The 26,261-nt window shown below is 36.8% G+C and overlaps 1 protein-coding gene across 1 annotated transcript in view; it reads left to right on the top strand.

Annotated features, from left to right (window-relative positions):
- The window catches only part of PLA2R1 (phospholipase A2 receptor 1), a 114,174-nt gene that overhangs the window by 50,617 nt on the left and 37,296 nt on the right, over window positions 1-26,261 (top strand). Inside the window, exons 10-12 of the mRNA XM_044913660.1 lie at window positions 2,724-2,836; window positions 11,707-11,879; window positions 24,377-24,579. Coding sequence (XP_044769595.1) covers window positions 2,724-2,836; window positions 11,707-11,879; window positions 24,377-24,579 — 489 coding nt within the window. The remainder of the gene's footprint in view (window positions 1-2,723; window positions 2,837-11,706; window positions 11,880-24,376; window positions 24,580-26,261) is intronic.

Below are 26,261 nucleotides of genomic sequence, written 5' to 3'. Positions count from 1 at the left end.
CACCAAACACATGAAAAGATCCTCAACATCACTCATCATCAGGGACATGCAAATCAAAACCACAATGAGATATCACCTTACACCTGTCAGAATCTCTAAAATCAACAACACAAGAAATAGTAAGTGTTGGTGAAGATGTGGAAAAAAAGGAATCTCGGGGCGCCTGGGTGGTTCAGTCGTTAAGCGTCTGCCTTCGGCTCAGGTCATGGTCCCAGGGTCCTGGGATCGAGCCCCGCATCGGGCTCCCTGCTCCGCGGGAAGCCTGCTTCTCCCTCTCCCACTCCCCCTGCTTGTGTTCCCTCTCTCGCTGTGTCTCTCTCTGTCAAATAAATAAATAAAAAAAGTAAAAAAAAAAAAAAAAAAAGAAAAAAAGGAATCTTTATGCACTCATGCACTGTTGGTGGGAATGCAAACTGGCACAGCCACTTGGAAGACAGTATGGAGGGTCCTCAAAAATTAAAAATAGAAATACCATGTGATCCAATAATTCCATTACTGGGTATTTCCAAAGAAAGCAAAAACATTAACTTGAAAGGATATATGCACCTCTATGTTTATTGCAACATTATCTACAATAGCCAAGATATGGAAGCAACCTGAGTGTCTATTAATAGATGAATGGAAAAGGAAGATGTGGTGTATGCATACACACCCCCAACACACACAGAGAGGAATATTACACAACCATAAAAAAGGATGAGATTGTGTCATTTGCACTAACATGAAAAGGACCTACAGAGTATAATGCTAAGTGAAATAAGTCTGAGAAAGGCAAATACCATATGATTTCACTTATATGTGGAATCTAAAAAAACAAATGAATAAACAAACAAAAAGCAGAATCGGACCTATGAATATATAGAACAAACTAGATGGTTGCCTGTGGGGGTGGCGGGGCAGTGTTGGGCAAAATGAGTGAAGGTTAGTGGGAAATATAGCCTTCCAGTTATGGAATGAATAAGTCACAGGAATGAAAGGCACTACATAAAGGGGGGGGGGGGATTTTTTGATAATTTCAAAGCAAAAAAAAAAAAAAGACTTTTTTCCCTCTGAGTTAGTTTTTTGGGATTGTATAATATGAGCAATTGTTTCAGTACTGTCATCATCATCATTTAAAATGAAATGGCGCCTCATGTACAAAAGATATTCACAGATACAGCCAATTATTCTTCCCACTTTCATTGTATGGACAAAGGCTTGTAGTAAAGAGTCTTTGTTTTTCTGGTTATTACTATGCCACATCCCTCCCCCTGCCACTTTTCTTGAGCCTGTTCAGTTCTTGGATTTTTTATTTTACTAAGCAGCCTGTGATCTGAAAACTACTAATGAAGAAGGAATACTTTGTTAGAAAGGTCAAATTGTCAGCCTTCCTCCGCCTGTCCTTCCAGATAGAAAAGCCGTCTAACCTCCCACCCCATCTAGAGTGATCCAGGGGTTTCTGGCTGGAGCTGTCAATTACTCACATAGATAAGATTATGGGGAGAGGTTAAGGGAGTGAGTTCAGAGCACATCCTGGCTGGCTGGATGTGGAACTCCTGTGATCCACACCTCATTTAATAATATGTTTTGAACTAAAATTGCTGAGTTCTAAAATAAGGTTTTCTTTAATTTACTGCAAGACTGAGACCTTTTATAAGAAATATAGCAGAAATCATTTTATATCTGATCAAAATCTGGCAAGTATTGGCAAGACACAGAATAAAGTGTATTTTAAATCTCGTGAATACAAAAAAAACCCTGGTGAATACATAAAAATAGATGTAAGTGATGTGATTTTATAATACTGGAAGGGGACTAAAATAACTCAGTTTAAGTATAGAAGACTAGTGAATGCATGTCTCCTGCAGTATATGATTTTAAAGAACAGAGCCACCCTTCATTGCTCTCAGGGCGGAGCCATGGAGCTACGCATTTATTATTTTTGTTTAAATGCCAAAGCTTGCTCTCTTTCTCTCAAAGGATAGCCAGTTGATTGATTTAGGAATAATTTATATATATTTTAGCCAGTTTCTATTTGGAAATATTATGATCTAGCTAAGACCATCATGGATTACACCAGAATTGGGTTCCAGGACAGCTTGTCCACTAGCTTATGACTTTATCCAGATCTCTAACCTCAGTGAAACTTAGTGGGGTAACATGAAATATGTAATATGAAAGAAAGTTGAAAAAAACATACACTATTATCTAGATACGTATGTCCTCTTTGCTCATATTGAGTTCCTGGCTCTATTTAAGGTCTCTGCCTGCACTGTCTCCCTTTCATTCTGAACAACTCCGTGGATACTATTATTATCTTCATTTTACAGAGGAGAAAATTCAGACATTTAGAGACTAAATAAAGTTCACAGTAGTAGAGCCAGTATTCAAACCCAGGCATTCTGCCTTCAAAGCCAGTACTCTTAACTTCTACCATCCTGCAGGAACCATTGGTATGAAATTTGTAAGTCTGAGCAGAGAGAAAGAGAGAGATCTTGAGTGAGTGCCCCTTTGTTTTCATCTGTTTTAGGTTTTAAGATTTCAGATTAATTAAAACTTTTAGGTTTTAATCATTAATTAAATAAATATAGACGTGGCTGTAGCTAATGGCATTACCAGGTAGGATACATACAAAGATTTCAAGACAAAAATTCAAGTTTTGACTTTTGAGTGAGAATACACAAAAACAATGTTTTGCTGTTTAAATCAGATTATGTCCTTAATTTTCTATTTCCTTTTTTAAGGGATGGGAGAGACATGGTGGATTCTGTTACAAAATTGACACTGTTCTTCGAAGTTTTGACCATGCCTCCAGTGGTTATTACTGTCCTCCTGCACTTGTAACCATTACAAATAGGTAAGATAGAAATTTTCTATCAGAAACATGACTGTACTTTTTTGACAAGAGGGCTCCTGGGATGGTAAAATCTAGCCATAATCAGTAACTTGTCAAAATCGAAAGTGTACTGTACATTAGAGTATTAAATTATTTAAATTATTGATCGAGATGAATTTAAATCATACACCGTTATTCTTAAATCAATTTTTGAGTAACAAAGAGAAAATTTAAGATGACTTTTATGTTCCATAAAGATATATTAATTATTTAGCTTTGCTAATGTATTCAATTGTATTTAGATTTTATCTAAAGGTTTGTAATGGAAACGAAGTATGTTATTTAAAAATTTAAAAATTAAGTATGTTTTTAATGTAATGTGTGTGAGTTATGTGGGTTTTTTTTTTAAACGAAAGTATAGCTAAACTGTGGAGGATTTTCAAATGCTTCCCCATTGCTTCTTAGCTCTATATTTGCTTAGATGTAGACTTCTCTGTGCACAGGTGTCTTCTTCATACTAACAGAGAAACTGTGTCCTTTTGACACTCCACAGAATTTGCAACATGCTATAGATTTGTAATAGGGAATAAAAGTACCAACAGCGGAAGTGACCTCAGTGTCACTATCAATGCCAAGAGAACAATGAGGGCTGGGAAACCGACTCCTCCAAGCTGAAGACAGAAACAAGGTAGAATCCTTCAGTGGTTGCATGGGAACTTGTACCTGCAAAGCTAGTCACTTGCTTTTTTACTGAGGCCATTGCCTTTAAAAATATCCACTGAAGATCAGGAAACAAGACAATTGACACTGTGGTTTTATGTAGAGACTCTTCACACATAGGTCTAATCTGTAGGAGGAATTATTGCTTTCTCTGCTCTCCTCACAGAGGAAGTCAACATTCAAAGGCACCAGTATTTCCTTCCTCCTCTTACCTCTCACTTTCTTTCCCAGTCTTTCCTTCAAACCATGCACAGAATGCATACACACACATGCACGCGCACACACACGCACACACACACACCCACGACTGGATTGACAGCAGTTGGCAAAATAAATTGCCTAGTGAGAAATTTTGTGCTCAGGAGACCCTTCTTTCAGGAATAGCACCACCCTTGATGTATCTCAGTGTTATTTTTTGGTTCTACCTTCCTTCTTCCCAGCTGCCAGGCAGAAGGAAGCCTTTATCTTCAACTTGCCCACCCACCCAAAATGTTTCAAGAACACCTTGGGTTAGAAATCCTCCAGTAAGTGAGCCAACATTGGGCTTTATTCAGGAGTCTGATCAATGAAGCTATGCTCTTTTGTTAATTATAACTTAATTATGTTTTTCACTGAAGAAAATAAGTGTAATTGTTTCACCTGTTTCTTATGTCTTATTCTTTCTTTTCTTTTTTTTGTGTAATATTCATTGAATACCTGTCACATACCTGGCACTGTGTTAATTACTTTTCATATGCTATCTGACAATGCAAAAAGCCAATAGTCAAGCATTTATTAGAAAATTATTTATTAAATATCTACATTGTGAGAGGCACCATATCAAACACTGGCATGCTGTACAAAAGAAATAAAAGGCCTGGTGTAATTGTCCGGGTGCCACTTGCAGGCCAGCAGCTGAAGAGATAGAACATAGAAATATGAAACAAGTGAAGAAAGTGGAAGAACACAATAAATGGAAAATTCAAAGTGACACTACAGAGATGCCTGGGTGGCTCAGTCAGTTAAGTGTCTGCCTTCAGCTCAGGTCATGATCCCAGGGTGCTGGGATCGAGTTCCACATCGGGCTCCTTGCTCAGCAGGGAGCTTGCTTCTCACTCTGCCTGCCGCTCCCCCTGCTTGTGCACTCTCTCTCTCTTTCTGACAAAAACAAAAAACAAAAAACAAAACAACAAAGTGACATTACAGATAACCTATAATGCCACAGTGATCCAAGTAAGGCAGAAATCTGTTAGCGTTCAAAGTCTTCATTTTCTAAGAATGGAGATCTCCTACAAATAACGGAAAGTGTCTGGAAAAAAAAAAATCTCCTTGGTTCCATTTCCTCCAAAACTGGATCTAAGAGTATGTTATAAATGATTTGTTTCTTGATAAACTGTATTCAGTAGCCAATACTAATATGTGGTCTAACTCTAAAGCAGAACTATAGCATCGATAAGTTTGTTGTCATTCCATCCACAACCTCGTATGCCCACCCAGGCGACCTTGTGCTAGTATGCTACTCAATGAACAGTCAAGCTCCTGCAGTGCTCTCCACTAGGCCCAGTGAGGCATCTCTCCCAGACAGTTACCACGCGTGTACATTGCCCTGCAAACACGTCTACACCCAAAGCAGTGACTCCAACACAGGACATGCACATTGAGGGAAGAAAGGGCCCCGTGCTCGTAATTTTTATTCACACAGACTCCATCAGGTAAGAAACAAAGACCCACACTACACCCCATTCTTTGAGTGACAAGGCACAACAAAATTTTTCAACAGCATCTTTTGTCTGAGAAGGTTGGACAGTAGATGGAAATTCTCCTCAGATCCAGGAGTTTCCACTAGCAGCCTTGGTAATCATTTTCTTCCATTACTGATTTCCTGTTTGCGTTAAGACACTCCTGTCACTCACCAGTGCTCAAGCTTGTAGTTGCTAATTGATTTTCCACTCTTCTGCACAATTGAGGACAGATTTGATGGGCACAATTAGAACCACCTGCTACAAATTACGTATTTCTTTTGTTATCAGGCAACTGCTCCTGGTCTAGGACATTTAACACTTTGTGGAATAGAGAGGGGAAGAAAAACAGACCCTTATTGTGGACTAACAGACTGTTATTTTCTTGCTAACTGTTACAAAATTTTTTCAGGCCTGGACACTTTACTTCCAGATAGGGCATGACTGCAAAACTTGAGTTCCAGAGTTACCATGGATAATCCTGTAAACGCATATATATCTAAATCTTGAATCAATCAGCCATGGAATATTTGGTATAAAATAATCCAAATGACATTTAATTTTTTGCATTTTGCCAAAAGTAAGAAGTCCTGCAATATCTCATTTTCTCCTAGGTTTAAATATGCATTATTTCCAAGCATTTTTACAGCTCTGCTACTTTCCTGCAACCACCATACCCCCTAAACATTTTTGCAGTTAATTTTTTATTGTGATAAAATATGTAGAACATAAAATTGATCATTATAACCATTTTTAAGTATACAGTTCATTGGCATTAAGTACAGTCATATTATTGCACAATCATCACCATCATCCATTTCCATAACTTTTTCATCTTCCCAAACTAAAATTCTGTACCCATTAAATAATAACTCCCCATTTTCCCCTGCCCCCAGCTTTGGGCAACCATCATTCTACTTTCTGTCTCTATGAGGTTAACACATCAATGGAATCATGCAGTTGTGCTATTGTATCTGGCTTATTTCACTTAGTCTAATGTCCTCCAGGTTGATCTATGTTGTAATATGTGTCAAAATTTCCTTCCTTTTTAAGGCTGAATAATATTCTTTAATATGTATATATCACATTTTGTTTATCCATTCATACAATGGACATGAGATGCTTCCACCTTTTGACTATTGTGAAAAATGCTGCTATGAACATGAATGTACAAATATCTTTCAAGGCCCTGGTTTCAATTCTTTTGAGTAACATACCCAGAAGTGGAATTTCTGGATGATATGATAATTCTATTTTTAATTTTTTGAAAAACAGCCATACTGTTTTCCATATCGGCAGCACCATTTTACATTCCCACCAGCAGTGCTCAGGAGTTCCAATTCCTCCACATCCTAGCCAACTTGTTATGTTGTTTTTATATAATAGCCATCCTAATGGGTATGAAATGGTATCTTATTGTGGTTTCAACTTGCACTTCCCTAATGACTAGTGATATTGAGTGTCTTTTCATGTGCTTTTGGCATTTGTATATCTTCTTTGGAGAAATGTCTATTCAAGTCCTTTACCTATTTTTTAATTGGAGTGTTTATTCTTTGTTATTGAGTTCTAGTAGTTCTTTATATAGTCTGGATATTAATCCCTTATCAGATACACAATTTGCAAATACAAATGTATTTCCTACTTGCAAATACGAATGTATCTCCTATTCGGTGGGTTGCTTTTTCACTCTGCTGATGTCCTTCGATGCACAAAGTTTTAAATTTTGGTTAAGTCCACTTTATCCATTCTTATTTTGTTGCCTGTACTTTTGGTGACATATCCAAGAAATCATTGCCACATTCAATGTCATGAAAAATTTCCCCTGTGTTTTTTTCCTAAGAGTTTTGTAATTTTAGCTCTTGCATTTAGGTCTTTGATCCACTTTCAGTTAATTTTTGTAACTGGTATAAAGAAAGAAGAGTCCAAATGTATTCTTCTGCAGGTGGATATCCAATTTTCCTAACATCATTGTTGAAAAGACTGTCCTTTTCCCATTGAACAGTCTTGGCACACTTGTGGAAAATCATTTGACCATATATGCAAGTGTTTTTATTTTTGGGTTCTCTATTCTATTCTATTAATCTGTATCTGTCTTTATGCTTGTACCACACATTTTTTGATCATTGTACTTTCAGTAAGTTTTGAATCGAGAAGTGTGAGACCAACTTTGTTCTTTTTCATGTTTGTCTTTCCTATTCAGGATCCCTTGAAATTCCATATGAATTTTAAGGTGGATTTTTCTATTTCTGCAAAAGACATCATTGGGATTTTGACATAGACTGCATTCAATCTGTAGATCACTTTGGGTAGTATGGACATTTAAACAATTAATCTATGACATTTTAATCTATGAACATGGGATGTATTTCATGTGTTTGGGTCTTCTTTAATTTCTTTCAGCAGTGTGTTATAGTTTTCAGTGTACAAGTCTTTCGCCTCCTTGGTTAGATTTATTCTCAACTATATTTTTTTATTTTTGATGCTGTTATATATTGAATTGTCTTTGTAGTTTCCTTTTCAGATTCTTATTAGTTAGTATATAGAAATGCAACTGATTTTTGTGTGTTGACTTTGCATCCTGAACTTTGCCTAAGTTATTAGTTCTAACACTTTTTTAATAGAATTCAGTTTTCTTCTTCTTTTTATTTTATATATTTTTTAAAGATTTATTTATTTATTTGAGAGAGACAGAGAGAGAGCACACACGAGTTGGGGGAGGGGCAAAGGGAGAGAATCTTCAAGCAGACTCCCCACTAAGTGCGGAGCCTTACAACCCGAGGCTCTGTCCCACTACCCATGAGATCATGACCTGAGCCCAAACCAAGAGTTGGACACTCAACCAACTGAGCCACCCAGGCACCCCTAACTTTCTTTTTTTTTTAAAGAAGACTTTTATTTATTTATTTGACAGAGAGAGACACAGCAAGAGAGGGAACACAAGCAGGGGGAGTGAGAGAGGGAGAAGCAGGCTTCCTGCTGAGCAGGGAGCCCGATGTGGGGCTCGATCCCAGGACCCTGGGATCATGACATGAGCCAAAGGCAGATGCTTACGGACTGGCAGGCGCCCCCCTAACTTTCTTTTTAAAAACATATTTAGTTAATCTCTTTAAAATTATGCAATAAAAACATTCTCATTGGTATAAATTCAAGCAAGCCAAAAGAATATAAACTAAAAGTGAAAGTGTCCTCTCACCTCCATTCCTCCTCCCTCCCACATCTCTCCCATTAACAGTTAACAAAGGTAACTGCCATTAACAGTTTGGAATTTGTTCTTCCAGGTTTATTTCTTGTGTGTATGTTAAGTATCTTTTCTAAATCTATATTTCTCTTCTAGTCTTTTGATATTTTTTTTTTGATTTAAGTTTTTGATAGCCAAAAACTTAATATTTCTAGTTCTTGAGGAAAGCCACCAAAAACTTCTTATGTAGTAATAATCATGATGCATTCTCCCATTTTAAAACTGATATTCTATTTTTATTCTTTATTTAAAAGAAAGAGGAAGAAATTTATCATTTTTGTATTCATTCAGCAATAGAGTCGGTTATTTGAATATGGTATTAAAAATGTTAACAATTATGTTATTAAAAGAAATCCCATTGCAATTATTCAGCTCAAAGTTGAATACCTCCTAACTGGATCACTATGTGTAAAACTACCACAATTTTTTTTAATTGAAATAAGCTCTCTAGTGAAGCTACATCCAGTTCATTACTTTTTTTCAATCTCTTGTTTTAGGTAATACAAACATAATCATTAAGTACTGCTGTCAGCTAAGTGTTGTGTTACAGACAAGAAACATCTTTTTTTTCTTTCAGCTACATTTGTCACTGGCTAAACAGATGAAGAAATATGTTCAGTTAGAGATTCAAATACACAATATCTCCTTTTGAAGTGTGCATTTTTTGAAATGCAAAATTTATTTTGAAATGAAAAAATTTGTCAATGTATCCCAAAAATAATGTATTGCTGCCTTCAAATTACACTTTTAAAATTAAAATGTAATGTTTAGCACCATGAGTAACAATTTCTCATCAAACTGATGGAAATTCAAGATATATTTTTCTTATTTACATTGAAAATGCACATTTGATTTCTTAACTTTTTTAAGGAGTTGATTGGAAAAAAATTTTTTTCTAAAAGTAGTTAAACATATGCAAAGTATTTGTTTATTTCATTTGTTTTTCTAAAAAATAACAATTTTTACTTTACTGAATTCCTTAGATATAATATGTTATTCTGGTTCAAATAATAATATAAAAACATGTACATATGGTTACTTTTTGCTCCTTAAGTCACAAAACATTTGAATTATATAATCCAGTGAAACGAGACAAAAAGACCAAATATAAAAAAAACTCTGGAATATTCTCAAATGAAGAATTCTAAACACAAGGCCGGAAAAGACCTTAAAAGATCATCTGCTCTATTACTGTGAGCCAGAGTTTTCAGAGTTTTTTTTAAGTATTTGGAACCAAATAGTGAGTGGTAATGAGTATAAAATGTCCTCTTGTTTCTTTATGTGTTGAAAACAGACACTCAAAAGGCTGCATGCTGTGATCTAGAGTTAAGTTCTTAGAATATATGATTTAAAAGAAAGACATATTAGCTGAATTTCTTTATTAACAATGATATCTTCTAAACTGTACCAAGAAAACTAGAGTCCTGATTTGAAGGTTTTAGGACCTAATGTATGCGTATTATAAGCAACTACTTAAAAGATACTTGCCAATTTAAGAAGCACAAGGTTTCTATTGTTTTAAGCAATCATTAATAGTGATAAAATAACAAATCAGTGTGGACTAAAGAAATCTAAAACCAACAGGGAACAAAAGCAAAATGTTGTCATGAATAATGATATCAGTGGCCAAGTTCACAGACAACGTTTTCTCTCCATTAGCCAATAAATGCCATAGTACAAGGTAATGGAAGAACCAGCAATGTCTCCTGGATTTAGAACCAGCACAGTGATGGTGGTCTGGCCATAGCTTCCAGGATGTAGTGCCTTGCTGGCCTCCTAAGACAGTAGTTAAAGGCACTGGATGGGCATGATAACAATGCTACTGTGCCTAAGAGGGGAGAAGGAAAAGCAGATCCTAAATTATGAGAGCATGAACCACTGGAAGCATAAGGAAAATTACAATAGCATCTAGACAATGTTTAGTTTTATGTACTTTCCTTTTGAAGCATATTTACATAAAATTCTGCCACTGTAATCTAGTTAAAAAGAACTTTTCTAATTTCAAATGTGTGCTATTTAGATTATTAATAGAGTACAGAAAATATTTACTAAAGCATAATAAAAATCCATATGCTCTGCAAAGATGAGTATCATGGATGCCTAAGATCACTAAATGTTGGTAGTGATGTTCATAAGGCAGTTAAAAATTTTACTTCTTTGTGTTCTTTCCTCCCCTCCCCCCCCATTTCCTTTGACCCCATTGCTTTTGTTTCCCTTAGCAACTTAAGGATGCCTGATAATGAAACAATTCCAGAATTGGATGAAAAAGTCTAATTTGCCTTCCTAGGTTTCCTAGGTAATTTCATCAGGCCTACCCTTTCTCATTGACTCAACAGTTCTGGCCAAAGTCACCACTGTTTGAAATGTGTTTCCTCAAAACTTCAGACACATTGAAAATAAATTTTTCAAGATAGTTTACAACTTAGCCTAAAATTTCAATGCTACTTAAATTTTAATACTCACATTTTTCTATTAGATATTCATGTGGAAGCATATATACAAATTTTCCAGATTCCACTTTTGCTGCATTCATGTTGGGAAAGGAATGGTGCCACCAATCAATGAACACTAATTCATTCAGCTGTGTGGGGAAAATATGAGTGGGTGTACATCCTTGGATTAGTTCCTAGGGTTTTACATTTATCTTCAGTGAATGTGCACATCTGAACACATTTGAATAAGCCAAGGACTCCATGTGCTTGTGAACAAACCAATTTGGGAGACATAAAATTGCTACTCCAATCTCGGTTCTCTTATCACCAGGCAAGTGTGGTGGATGGGTACATGTGAACTCCATGTTGGCAATGTTCATTCCCCCTGCCCGCCGCCGGGTCCCCCTGGCACACATTATGGCAAGGTATGTGCTATGTGGCCTAATTACAAAATAGGGCACATGTTGTGCCAAGAAATATATTGCTAGCTTGATGGACTTTACCACCTCTACTCTGAAAGTGGAGCTGGACTCTATCCTTGAAAGAATTAAGCCTTGTCTCTGAGACTCAAATTCTCCTCACTCATCTATTTCTAGGAATTGCACGGACATTTGGCATGTATTAGTAATGTTCGGGGTCTTTGAGTGTTTTTCTGCTCCATGTTCTGAAGAATTCATCAGAAAGGCTTACTCTGGTGCCATTCTGTGAACCTCATTATGCTTTAATGACATTTTTTTATTGCCCAGAAACTTACTATAACCATTTCCTTTTTCCGTTTTTAAGGTTTGAACAGGCTTTTATTACCAGTTTGATCAGTAGTGTGGTAAAAACGAAGGACAGTTATTTTTGGATAGCGCTTCAAGATCAAAATGATACAGGAGAATACACTTGGAAGACGGCAGGGGGGCAGAAGTCTGAGCCGGTGCAGTACACACACTGGAATGCACATCAGCCTCGTGAGTAGAGGGGACTGTAATACCACTTCTCCCTCCTGTTTTCTTTGACCCAAATCCCTTCCACCGCACGGTCCACCTCCTTCCGTGCTTCCTTGATGTTTTCTTTTTTTCTTTTCTTTTTTTAAAGATTTTATTTATTTATTTGAGAGAGAGAATGAGATAGAGAGCATGAGAGGGGGGAGCGGGAGAGGGAGAAGCAGACTCCCCGCTGAGCAGGGAGCCCGATGCGGGACTCGATCCCGGGACTCCAGGATCATGACCTGAGCCGAAGGCAGTTGCTTAACCAACTGAGCCACCCAGGCGCCCTTCCTTGATGTTTTCTTAATGCCTAAATCAACTAAAACAATTACCAGAGGTTCGCAGGGGGTGACATATGGCTGATCATTTTTAAAAGTTTAAAGCATGTAACATTGACAGGTTCAAGGTTTAAAATTATTGCTCATGACCACGTATGCCTTTATTAGCAGGAAGTCCAGTTTCTTCCTCCTCGAGTCTTTTCCCCATCTCCCCCTCATTGTCAAAGAATCTCAGGGGCTTACTCCATCCAGAATAGTCTGTTATTCTTTGAAGCACTGTGAATGGGCACATATGGGCACCTCTTATCAGTCCACAGTCACTGCCACCTTGTTGTGGAATGCTGACCCATTATTTAGATAACATTCTTATTAATCCATCTCCTCCGTGGACATCTGTGGTAATTTAGCCAGGATTTCAGAGTTAGAGCTCTATTAGTTCACTCTCATAACCTCAGCTCTGGATCCCACAACATGAAACTGTGCCGGGTTAGTTAGCTCCAGAGAAAATAATGGCTTCAGCCACAACTACACTAGACCAAGCCTCTGTGGAACAAGCTTTAGGTCCTTAGGTCACCAACCTAGACTCGACACCCCTTTACCTCAGCATGAGTTCCTATTTGGATACCTTGCTCCCTTTTTTACTTGTGGGTCTCAATCAGGGCTACCCCAAGAAATGATAGGCAATAGGTTACCTCTAAATTTGTTTCTGGAGGAAATGGGTTAGGGGGCCTCAGGCTTTTCTCGGAGGAAAGGTAGATATTATTATAATACTATCAAAATAATTTTCATATATCAAATATGTAATAATAATTAGCCAAAGGACTAAATACACCAATTAAAAGGCAGAGATTGTCAGAGCGGATCAAAACACAAGACCCAACTGTTTGTTGACTGCAAGAAAACACACTTTAAACATAAAGACACATGTAGATTAAAAATAAAAGGGTAGAGAAAGATATACAATGCAAATACTAATCAAAAGAAAGCAGGAATAGCTGTATTAATTTCATAGAGCAGACTTCAGAACAAGGAAAGTTTTCAGGGATTAAAAAAAGGGACATTACATAATGTTAAAGGAGTCACTACTCTAAGAAGACATAACAGTCCTTTATGTGTATGTGCTTAACAGCAGGGTGTCGAAATACATGAGAAAAAAACTGATAGAGCAGTTTTGGATAGCTCCAGGAGAGATAGATGAAGAAGAAATAGGAGAAATAGATGAAGCTACTATTACAGTTGGAGGCTTTAATACCCCTCTATCAGATATCTATAGACTACTTAATCCATCAACAACAAATTACACATTCTTCTCAAGCTCACCTGCAATGTTCACTAAGGTAGACCACATTCTGGCCATAAAACACACCTTAACAAATTTAAAAGAATAGAAATCATACAGTGTCTTCTCTCAGGCCACAGTGAAATTAAACTAGAAACCAATAACAGAAAGATAGCTGGAAAATTCCAAAATGCTTGGATTCAACAATACATTTCTAAATAACACATGGGTCAAAGAAGAAATCTCAAGAGGAATTTTAAACATTTTAAACTAAATGAAAATACAACTTATCAAAACTTGTAAGATGCAGAGAAAGCAATGTCTAGGGGGAAATTAAAGCACTGAACACATATATTAGAAAAAAAGAAATATCTAAAATCAATAGTCTAAGCTTCTACCTTAGGAAACTAGAAAAAGAAGAGAAAATTAAATCCAAAGTAGGTCAAAGAAAATAAATAATAAGAATTAGAGCAGAAATCAGTAAAATTGAAAACAGGAACTCAATAAAGAAAATCAATAAAATCAAAAGTTGGTTCTTTGAAAAGATCAATGAAATTGATAACCCTGTAGCAAGACTCACTAAGAAAAGAGAGAAGTCACAAATTACTAATATCACAAATAAAATAGGGAGCAGCCCTACAGATCCCAGAGACAACAAAAGGTTAATAAAGGAATATTATGAACAACTCTATATGCACAAATTTGATAACCCAGATGAAAATGACCAATTCCTTTAAAGATACAATCAGCCAAAATTCACACAAGAAGAGATAAACTACTGGAGTAGGCCTATAGCTATTAAAGAAATTGAAACAAAAATTCATAAGCTTTCAAAACAAACCCAGGTCCACATGGGTTCACTGGTGAATTCTACTAAACACTTAAGGAAGAAATTATGCCAGCTCTCTACAATCTTTTACAGAAGACAGAGCAGAGGGAATACTTACTGTCTCATTCTGAGGGCAGCATTACCATAATACCAAAATCAGACAAAGACTTTGCAAGAAAAGAAAATTACAGACCAATATCTCTCATGAACAGAGTAGCAAAGATCTTCAATGAAATATTAATAAATTGAATCCAACAATGTAAAAAAGAATTATACACCACAACCAAATGGGATTTATCCCAGTTATACAAGGATTATTTAACATCTGAAAATCAATTAGTGTAATCCATCACATCAACAGGCTATTTTTAAAGTCACATGATCATATCAATAGATGCAGAAAAACACACATATGACAAAATCCGATGCCTGTTTGTTTTTTTATTTTTATTTATATATATATATATTCTTTAATTAATTTTATTTTATTATGTTAGTTATTATATGTTATGTTAGTCACCATACAGTACATCATTAGTTTTTGATGTAATGTTCCATGATTCATTGTTTTCGTATAACACCCAGTGCTCCATGCAATATGTTCCCTCCTTAATACCCATCACTGGACTAACCCATCCCCCCACCCCCTTCCCCTCTAAAACCCTCAGTTTCTTTCTTGGATTCCATAGTGTCTTATGGTTCATCTCCCCCTCCGATCCCCTCCCCTTCATTTTTCCCTTCCTTCTCCTAATGTCCTCCATGCTATTTCTTATGTTCCACAAGTAAGTGAAACCGTATAATAATTGACTTTCTCTGCTTGACTTATTTCACTTAGCATAATCTCCTCCAGTCCCATCCAATGTTGATGTAAAAGTTGGGTATTCATCTTTCTGATGGCTGAGTAATATTCCATGGTATATATGGACCATATCTTCTTTATCCATTCACCTGTTGAAGGGCATCTCAGCTCCTTCCACAGTTTGGTTATTGCAGACATTGCTGCTATGAACACTGGGGTGCATATGGCCCTTCTTTTCACTACATCTGTGTCTTTGGGATAAATACCCAGTAGGGCAATTGCTGGGTCATAGGGTACCTCTATTTTTAATTTTTTGAAGAACCTCCACACTGTTTTCCAAAGTGGCTGTAGCAACTTGCATTCTCACCAACAGTTTAAGAGGGTTCCCGTTTCTCCCCAACCTCTCCAACATTTGTTGTTTCTTGCTTTTATTTGCTTTTTTTGTCCTATTGCATTAACTAGGACTACTATTACAGTGTTTAAAAGAAGTGTTGAGGGCGCCTGGGTGGCTCAGTTGGTTAAGTGATTGCCTTCGGCTCAGGTCATGATCCTGGAGTCCCAGGATCAAGTCCCGCATCGGGCTCCCTGCTCAGCAGGGAGTCTCCTTCTCCCTCTGACCCTCCCCTCTCTTGTGCTCTCTTTCTCTCTCTCAAATAAATAAATAAAAATCTTCAAAAAAAATAAGTGTTGATAAGGAACAGCCTTGCCTTGTTCCTTGATGTTAGTGGGAAAGCTTTTATTTTTCACCATTAAGTATGATATCTGTGTATGATATGTTTTGTACATGTTCTTTATAAAGTTGAGGAAGTTCCCTTTTATTCTTAGTTTGCTAACAGTTATTAAAACAAATAGACATTGCAAACTATGGAAAGAGCCAACATGTCCATCAGCAGATGAGTGGATAAAGAAGATGTGGTATATATATACAATAGAATATTAGCAGCCATCAAAAAAACTGAAATCTTGCCATTTGCAACGACGTGGATGGAACTAGAGGGTATTATGCTAAGTGAAATAAGTCAATCAGAGAAAGACAAGTATACAATCTCACTGATATGAGGAATTCTTAATCTCAGGAAACAAACTGAGGGTTGCTGGAGTGGTGGGGGGGTGGGAGGGATGGGGTGGCTGGGTGACGGACATTGGGCAGGGTATGTGCTATGGTGAGCGCTGTGAATTGTGTAAGACTGATGAATCACAGACCTGTACCTCTGAAACAAATAATACATTATATGTTTAAAAAAAAAAAAGGAGATAGTAGGAAGGGAAAAATGAAGGGGGGGAATTGGAGGGGGAGACGAACCATGAGAGACTATGGAATCCGAGAAAGAAACTGAGGGTTTTAGAGGAGAGGGGGCTGGGGGGATGGGTTAGCCCGGTGATGGGTATTAAGGAGGGCATATATTGCATGGAGCACTGGGTGTTATATACGCAAACAATAAATCATGGAACATTACATCAAAAACTAATGATGTACTGTATGGTGACTAACAACATAATAAAATTAAATTAAATTTTAAAAAAAGAAAGAAAAAAACAAATAAAAGGTATACCGATTGGAAAGAAAGAAATAAAACTTTCTTCACAGAGGACAAGATCATCTACATAAAAAATCAGAAAGAATCAATAAAAGATCCCTTGAACTAATAAGTGATTATAGCAAGATTGTAATATAAAAGATTAATGAACAAAAGTCAGTTGCTTTCTATATAACAGCAATGAACAAGTGGACTTTAAAATTAAAAACATATTATCATTTACATTAGCACCCCCAAATTGAAATATTTATATATAAATCTAACAGAATATGTACAAAATCTATATGAGGACAACTATAAACTTTAATGAAATAAGTCAAAGAAGAACTAAATAAAATGAGAGATATTCCACGTTCATGGATAGAAAAAGTCAATATTGTCAAGATGTCAGTTTCTCACAAACTGACCTATGGATTCAATACTATCCCAATCAAAATCCCAGCAAGTTAGTTTGTGGGTATCAACAAACTGGTTCTAAAGTTTATATGGAAAGAATAGCCAACTCCATATTGATGTAGAAGAACAAAGTCAGAGAACTGACACTACCTGACTTCAAGACTTATTATAAAACTAGAGTAATCAAGACTGTGTGGTACTGGGGGGGGGGGGGTGGAAAGACAAATCAATAGAACAGAATAGAGAGCCCAGAAATTGACTGATATGAACCATAGTCCTAAATGTGAATCACAAAGCTATAACACTCCTAGAGGATAACATAATAGAAAACCTAGATGACCTTGAGTAAGGCAATGACTTTTTAGATACAACACCAAAGGCACAATCCATGAAAGAAACAATTTTCACTAAAACTAAAAACTTCTGCTCTAAGAAAGACAATGCCAAGAGAATGAAAAGACACGACACAGACTAAGAGAAAATATTTGGAAAAACCACATCTGATAAAAAACTGTTATCCAAAATATACAAAGAATTCTTAAAACTCAACAATAAGAATATGAAGGACAAGATTCAAAAATGGACAAAAGGCCTGGGACGGCTGGGTGGTTCAGTCGGTTAAGCACGTGCCTTCTGGTCAGGTCATGTTTTTAGGGTCCCTGGATGGAGCCCCACATCAGGCTCTCTGTTCAGCAGGGAGTCTGTTTCTCCTTCTCTCCCTCCCCCCACTCATGCTTGCTCACTCTCTCTCTCTGAAATAAATAAATATAATCTTAAAAAAAAAAGAAATGAGCTATCAAGCCATCAAAAGACATTTAATGAAACTTAAATGCATATTACTAAGTGAAAAAGGCCAATTGAAAAGTCTGTATACTGCATGATTCCAACCATATGACATTATGGAAAAGGCAAAACTATGGGACAGTAAAAAGATTGCTAGCAAAAAATGGTTTGCAGGGGTTAGGGGGAAGTAGAGATAAATAGGCAGAGTACAGAGGATTTGGGGGGCAATGAAACTATTCTATATGGTACTACAATGGTGGATATATGTAATTATACATTTGTCCAAACCACAGAATGTACAACACCAAGAATGAAACCTAATGTAAATCATGGATTTTGGGTGGTAATGATGTGTCACTGTAAGTTTTAACAAATGTACCATTGTGGTATGGGATGTCAATAGTGAGGTAGGTTTTATGTATTTGGGACAGGAGGTATAAGGGAAGTCTGTACTTTCCACTCAATTTTGCTATGAATCCAAAATGCTCTAAAATATATAGTTTATTATTTTTTAAAAAACCATGCTTTCTAAAGATGCCTGCAAGGTGAAGTTAAGACAAATTACATTTTTTGTGTATAAGCATTGGTTTAGGAAATGTGTATAGAAACTGGTGAGTTTGCATGGCTCTAAACAAGAAACATCCTAATCCAGTCAATAAACAACCTTCTCATTCTACAAATCTGTGAATATTATTAAAATGCAGAGAATAGTAAAGTTCCATGTCACACTATTACTGAAAAAAAAAAAAGCTCAGGTTTCATTTCTAATATACTTTGGAATTTTGTTAGGAATGTCTATACCTGTCAAAATAAATTAATACATTTTGAGTAGACAAAATCTTGGTTTTTAATGTTGTCTTCCTTGGGGCATATTGGGATGTCTAAAATCTGGAACTGAAGCAGAGCTCCTTGTCATTCATAAGTTTCTGTTGTAATTTATTTGAGTGGCACTACTCTTTTCCTGTTCTCCCTGAAGCAAAAATAATATCATGATGCTCAGTTTGGCTGCTCATGCTGACTGACATTGAGTAAATTGTCTCTGAATAAGATGAAAATGTAAATCTTTTTTTGAAGAAAATAGCAATATAAAAGCCTCTGTGTTTCCTTTTTTCTTTTAAATTGCAGTTTGCAGAAACCCCATCCTAAATCACATTTTTTTCCTGGCCTGTCATGAAAGTGTCCATTAACTTGGTCCTCATGTCAGAATCTTAATGCAGCCCAAACTGACTATATAAATTGACCACTGAACAGGAAGCCTGCTGTGTTTTATAAACTTAGCCAAGACTCTGTCCTTATGTCATATCATCAAAATATTCCATCTATGGTGGAATCGCAGTTCTGCCACTTTTTCAACTTTGTATTATGTTCCCCAAATAGTGTAATGACCCGTCATATACCCATCACCCATGTCATCAGTTATGAACTCATGGTCTATCTTGTTTCATCTATACCCTCACCCACTTCCCCCACTTCCCATAGTTTGTCATAGCAAAGCCCAGACATCATATTGTTTCATCCACAAATATTTCAATATTATCCCTAAAAGATAAAGACTTCTTTTTTAAAAACACAAATATAAGACAGTTATCACAACTAATTAACTATAACTTCATAACATAAATCTTTAGTTAACGCTGAAATTTCTAAATTATTCATAAATATCATATAATGGATTTTACAGTTTGTTTGAATCAGGATCCAAAAAAGATTCATACATTGCAATTGGTTGATAGATATCTTAAAGTCTATTTTAATCTCTGTTTCCTTCTTTCTTGCCCCCCCCCTGCCACTTTTTAAAAATTTTGTTGTGCAAATGGGTTATTTGTCCTGAAGTTTCCTACAGTCTGGAGTTTTTGATTGAATCCCTGTATATTGTTTAATATGTTACTCTATCCTCTTCATTTTCCATAAAATTGACATTTTTATTTTTAAAAAGTTAGAATCAGAGGCACTATATAATTCAGATTTTCTTTTCTTTTCTTTTGGAAAACCTTTTCATAAGAAGTTGGTATTCTATCTGAAGGCACATAATGTTCACTTTTCTCACTTTTTGCAATGTTAGCAGCCACTAATGATCAGTGCATAGATCCATTGGTTCATTAGGGGTTTCTTCATAGCTTCATATCTGGGATATTTTTATAAAGATATAGTTTCCTGCTATTTTACTAAAACAACAATAGTAAAGAGACTGTGGCACTTGGTATTTTAAGAGAAGTAATTATCCAGGTAAAACAGGAAAACCAGTTTTGATCTATACTAACTAGTACCACTAATTAAAGGGGGAGAATGGGGCCTTTTTTATTAAGGGACACTAATGCATTAGAAACTAAAATGTAGTTTGTACTTAAAGGTTCAATATAAATGAAGGCTGTAGAGTGAAAGGGAAAAAGTGTGTCCGTTCTTGTTAAGACACTCAAAAATCTTTTCTAAGTTATATTACAGTTTCATAGTTGTCTGTACAAAGAAGGAGAAACACTTTGAGATCACTATTTTACATCTACCTATTACTCAGGCTTTGTGACAAAAAGTTTTGTTTCTAGATCTAAATGCCACTGCAGAAAAGGTGTGTTTCACTCATATGGGGTAACTCTAGAGCATTTACCCCAATCGTCCCAAGTCAATAGAAATCTTCTGCCAATGACAGGGAAATTGGGATCCTGAGAGAGCAAATCAGATCTGCTTTTCTTGAAAGTGACTCCACATAGCAAGGAGAAGCCTGTCTAGCCATCAGATAGATAGGTGGGTCCAGTTTAAGGCTTCCCAGAGTTCTGAAATGAACCACCACATAAATGAAGACATATTTATTCTCATTTGTGGGCATTCTTTGGAAATTTCCATATCTTTTTATAATCATGTAACTTATACAAGGTAAAAATGGGTTTGTAGATCTTTAAGGAAATGCTGAGAGCACACACAGAAAAGAAATGTGACTGGGGGAATGAGAGGGAGTTCCATGGAAATGGAGGAACATAATTTGAGGGGAAGATTCGATCATTCAACAGCTTTTTATTGTATGCCTGCCTACTCTGTACCTTGACATTGTCTCATGGTAGATTCAGTTAAATCTGTTTTCAAATTCTGCATCAAACCCTCCCCACGTGGCCTTAGGCAAGTTACTAAACCTCTGTGCCTCAATTTCTCCATTAGCAAACTGTAGATGCTAATATCCATCTCAGTTTTTGAAGTTGAATAAAGAAAAGACCATATAAAGACCATATAAAATGCCTAATACAGTATCAGGCAGATACAGAGCATTCCACGGAAGCTACCCCCATAGTATCACTTTTCTCCATGAAGAAGGAAAAAAATGACAGAGAAGGAGGGTGGGTAGGGCACAGGGCCTAAGAAGTAAGGATGTGAAAGGGTTATTGCAGGATGGGAAAATAACTAGACAGACTCAAGTAAAATAATTGAAGGCCTGGCTACAGTTCCCTGCTACCCTGAGGCCACAAATAGATTTCATTTGTCTACTTTCAGGTATTTGACCAGAGAGGTAAAAGATGGAGGTTTTCCCAGCTCAGTTCAATTTATATGGTTAGATAGCTTTGCCAAATGGAAAGGACTAGAATAGTGAATTGGAATGTCTTAATTGACCTAAAGTTATCCCGTTCATATTTGATGGAGAGAGTGAAGGGGGATAGAGAGAGGGTAACGCAGGTAAGGAGAATCAGTTTAAATGTGAGAGTCATCACTGAGGAATAGGATGATGGTTTTTCTTCTCCAATGGGAAATGAGTTAATTGAATTTGAGAATAATTTCTCAGGGAGAAAAACTCCCTCCACTCTTTCCCACACCCTACCTTTATTATTTGGCTTTTGCAAGCATATCCACAATATAGGATTATAAATTCGGTTTATATCTCCCTTAGCCCAGTCTCCCTTTATTACACCGCTTTACTGCTTCTTTGGGGCTGAGATTCTAAAATTTGGGTCAAATGTTCCATTAAGCTAACCACTTTAGAATACCAATAACACTCCTACAGCACTTTTCATCTTCATAGCAGTTCACAAACATCTCCTTCTCCACTAATGAAGATGAGTTGAGTATCTATAGTATCTAAAACCAGAGCTATTTAATCATTGTCTGATGTGAAAAAGTAAGACAAAATGCAAGACCAACAAAAAAAAGTATACTACATTTTAAACTTGCTGATTCGAGCTTTTTAAAAATTCTTTGAACGTGCAGGCAGAACTCCTGCCACAAAATCCCAGCTTTTGTAATGAAGAGTCAAAATAAGAATAGAAACAACATCTTAGGGCTGGTTTTAGCCCTTCCTATCTTTCAGGGTGTTTTTATTCTATTTGATCTTCATGAAAACCAGTGAGAAGAAAAGGAATTGTTATCCCCACATTTTTGTGATTAATTAACCTGTTTGAGTTTTGAGTTACTAAATATTTGTGCTGACACTAGAACTCCAGACTTCAGGCTCCAAGTCAAAGGCTGCTGGGGAAGGAAGGATGGAGGCATTGAGAGGGAGCGCATGTTTACCCTGCTCTTTCAACTAAAGAAACTCCATTAGCAATATTACATTTGGGGCTTCCATGTGAATTTCCACAGTTCAATTTCATTAGAATCTCATCACACGGAGTATGTAGCATCTCCTCTATTGTTCATGACCAGCTAGATTGTGAGTTGCATTCCAAAATTACATTGAACAGGATTGCAAAGCTCCATTCCTGGCAGGTTGCAGTTACATACTGTACTCTTTCTCCTCTGCATGGCCCCAAATCATTCATTCAGCTTTAACACTAACTAGCTGTTCTGGCCAATGGAGCTGACTGATGGCCTTTGTATGGACCAACTCTCTCTCTTGACTTCCTTTTCTTCTATACAAGTCATACTAGTCATGCTTTCCTGTTTACTACTGGTCACTTTCACCATTGTGGGTCTCTTTGACAAATCAGCATGCACACACGCACAGGACTGTGACCCTATTGTGGATGGCCGTGATGCCTGGTGTCTAACATGGGGTGTGAGCTCAGGATTGTTGAAGACACAAACACTGGTTCTTTAGCCTCCCTATTCTTTCTCTTTTTGCACAAACTCTTCCATCCTTTTAGGAGAGGCTCTTTGTATGTCTTCCTCTGTCTTCTTTCTTCTCACTCCCCATCTCTTTAGTCTTTCTATGACCATAAAATAACCACCCATTGCAGACAAGGTAAAGCCAGTTGCTCTGTATTTAAAAAAAAAAAAAAATGAAGCCATTCCTTGTGAAGGAAATTAAGCAAGACAAATATTTAGTACCAAGTGACTATATTTTTTAAAGTGCCTTTAGGTCCAGAGTCGTCAGAGTCTTCCATCTATAATCGCTTGCTTTTTTTTACCAGCACCCCTTAAAAACTCTTTTCTACTTTTCATCCTTCAAAATTCAGTTCAAATGTCACTTCCTGCAAATCCTTTACTGACATCCTGAGGCAGACTCCATAACCCCTTCTGGAATATCCCACAGAAATCTGAACTCTCCTTTAGTATAGTACGTCACACATTATGTTCAATGCAATTGTATCTGTGCCTCTTCTGTGCTAAAATAAGAGTTGGGTTTTGTTTATTTTGTTTTGTTTTGTCCTTCTATCTCTAGCAGCTAATATACAGACTAGCCTGGTATGTAGATATAGATGCACAATTTTGTTGTTGTTGAATTTGATTTAGATAAATAAATGATCACTTTGGCTTCAAGAAAAAAGGTTCATTCTTACTCAATTTGTATTCTACTTTTGGAGTGGGATTGTTTTCTACTATTCACTGAAATTTGAGGTGTATTTTTTAGCTGTCCTATGAGTTGTATATATTTGATGACAAATGAGCATCTTAACATAGAAATTCTTTCTCTGGAAAAATATGGTTCATTTTCCAATATGTTCAAACATACACAAAAGAATAGAGCTTCATCCAGAACTAGATGGTCTTTCCCTTTTCCTTAATGTCTGCCCTTATTCCTGCCCCCAGAGCTTCACCACATACAGAATTTATCTCATTCTCTCCACTCTCCCATGGAGAGTTTGGCTTTCTATTATGTACCTTGCAATCTGCCTTGAATCCATCATTTATGTATCTTCCCTGTCAAATCTATTTCTCAGAGGATAAGCACTATGCATTTTTCATTGTTGATTTTTTACAATGGGGTTTCAAAGCACAGTATACAGAGTAAGTGCTCAGTAAATGGTGGGCTAAATTTTTCTCTGCACAGTTAAAAAAAAAAAGCTCGGTAATTGAAAGTAGAGGAATGTTGGCATTTGATTGAAATATTGGGGATTTGATTGAATATTGAGGATATTTCCGTCCCAGGTTGAACAGTGCCTAGTTTCCTATCATTTGCCATCTGAGCTCCAAATGTCCAAATTCCAGTCTTCACAGGCTGTCTTCCCTCACTTTTCCATCTTCTATTCTTTTCTCTAAAGATGAAAGGAAGAGAAATGAGATAGTCCTATTAAAAAAGCATTCGTTTTCATCCTTATTGTTCTTATGTGGGCACTTCATTATGAGATGTTAATTGTGCAACACTCTAAAGACCTGTTTTCTAAGAACAAAATGTTCTAGTCATTCTAGTATATTAAAAAGTGTTGTTTTCTGCTTTTAGGCTACAATGGTGGCTGTGTTGTCATGCGAGGAAGGAGTCCACCTGGTCGCTGGGAAGTGAAGGACTGCAGACACTTTAAGGCAATGTCCCTGTGTAAGCAACCAGTGGGAAAACAGGAGAAAACAGAGCAGGAAGAGAGATGGCCCTTTCACCCCTGCTACTTGGACTGGGAATCAGAGCCTGGCTTGGCCAGCTGCTTCAAGGTGATGCCAAGGGTACCTAGGCATTCTCAGTGGGACCAACATTGTTTCAGTTTTGTCCACGTACCCCAAATTCCCTTACTCCAGAACAGTGCCTGGCACACAGCGGATACTTAATATTTGTTGACTGTCTCTGTCTTTTCAGTTATATTCCAAAATAATTTTAAGTCAAAAGACTGACATATCCCTGGTGATACTGAAGGCCTCTTCTTGAAGATTGATATCAAGGCCCCAGTCAATGTTGTTCTTATTGCATAATATCAAATGAACAAGGCAGATGCTCACCGGGTATTGAAATGGTACAATTCCATAGTTTGTAAGAAAATGAATAAAGTCTTTATTATGGAATAATACCATTCTGCTGCTAAAAATAGCTTTTGCAACTTGCCGGACATCTGAGGGTCAAACAAATTAATACATACAGTTGATACATATGTGTGTGTGTATATATATGTGTGAAAAAATGTGTGAAGAAATGTCTTTTTGCATATCAGCTTTAGATCCTAGATGTAAATCAGTACCTACAATCTTCTTGTCATGAAACATCTGTGAATGCATTCAGTTTAATGTACACATATACAACCCTACATTAAATTCATCGGGTAACAGTGACCTCACAAAGCAATAAGTTAAACTTTAGAAATTAGCAAACTGAGGCAGCAAGATGAAGTGATTTGCCCAAGATCACAATTATTTATTAACAGAGTTGGAATAAATCCCTGGTCTTGGGCCCCCCAGTCCAGTGCCTTTTCTACTATATATTACCCTGACATGTCAACAAATGTATGGTGTGTTTGATGGGCATGGTGGTGGGATTGATGAATTTTAAGTGATTCAAGAAAAGGTTCCCAGAGGTGAGTTTTGACATATAATTTAAAAGATGGAAAGGCTGTGCTGTGGCCCACAGCTATTCATTCTGGTCTCAGCAAATCAGAGTCTGGTGAAGCCTGGCCACAGGGTGCCTTCCTGGCATTAGAGACTCTGGCATAATGTCAAGCAGTTAAAAACGAGGAGGGCACAGAGGCCTACGATATGGAGTTCTATGTTTTTGGACCCTCACCCTTGATCCTAAATAGAGTCAGAAGTAGACTCTCCATTTACTGACGTCTTCCTGCTACTGTGAGGACAGCTAAGAAACAGCAGAGAATTTAGGCACAGCTAAGACCCAAAGACCTTAGTAATATACCTGCCCTAGGTCCCAGATATCATTTCTCATTTCCTGCCATGGGTCAACCAGATTCATGATCATTCAGCCAATTCTAATTTGTCAGAAGGCAATCTGGTGGGATAGGAATTCATGGGCTCTTGAAGCAAGGAGTACCAGATCTAATCCTAGCTCTGCCTATTTGTAGCTGTGTGACCAGAACTTTATAACCTCTTTTAGCCTGACTGTCCACATCTCTTAACAAACATTTATTAAGGGACAAGTATATGCCAGTCACAGGAAGTTTAGAAGAAAAAAAAAAGAGTTCTCAAGGAGTTTATTTATAAAACTGAGCTCATTATATCCTCCTCATGAATTTGTTGTGAGAATAAAATGAGATAATAGTTTTAGATGAATAGACACATTCTAGTTCAATAAATGTTATTTCTCCCTACTGGGTCAAGCTTTTACTATAGAATAATGACAATTATATTACTGTTATTTTCTTGTCCAGAATTAAACAGCCTCACCTTATCCATGA

The sequence above is a fragment of the Neomonachus schauinslandi genome, chromosome 3 (genome assembly GCF_002201575.2).
Source record: "Neomonachus schauinslandi chromosome 3, ASM220157v2, whole genome shotgun sequence".
In the NCBI taxonomy this organism is placed as follows: Eukaryota; Metazoa; Chordata; class Mammalia; order Carnivora; family Phocidae; genus Neomonachus; species Neomonachus schauinslandi.
This window is presented reverse-complemented; position numbering and strand designations above follow the sequence as displayed.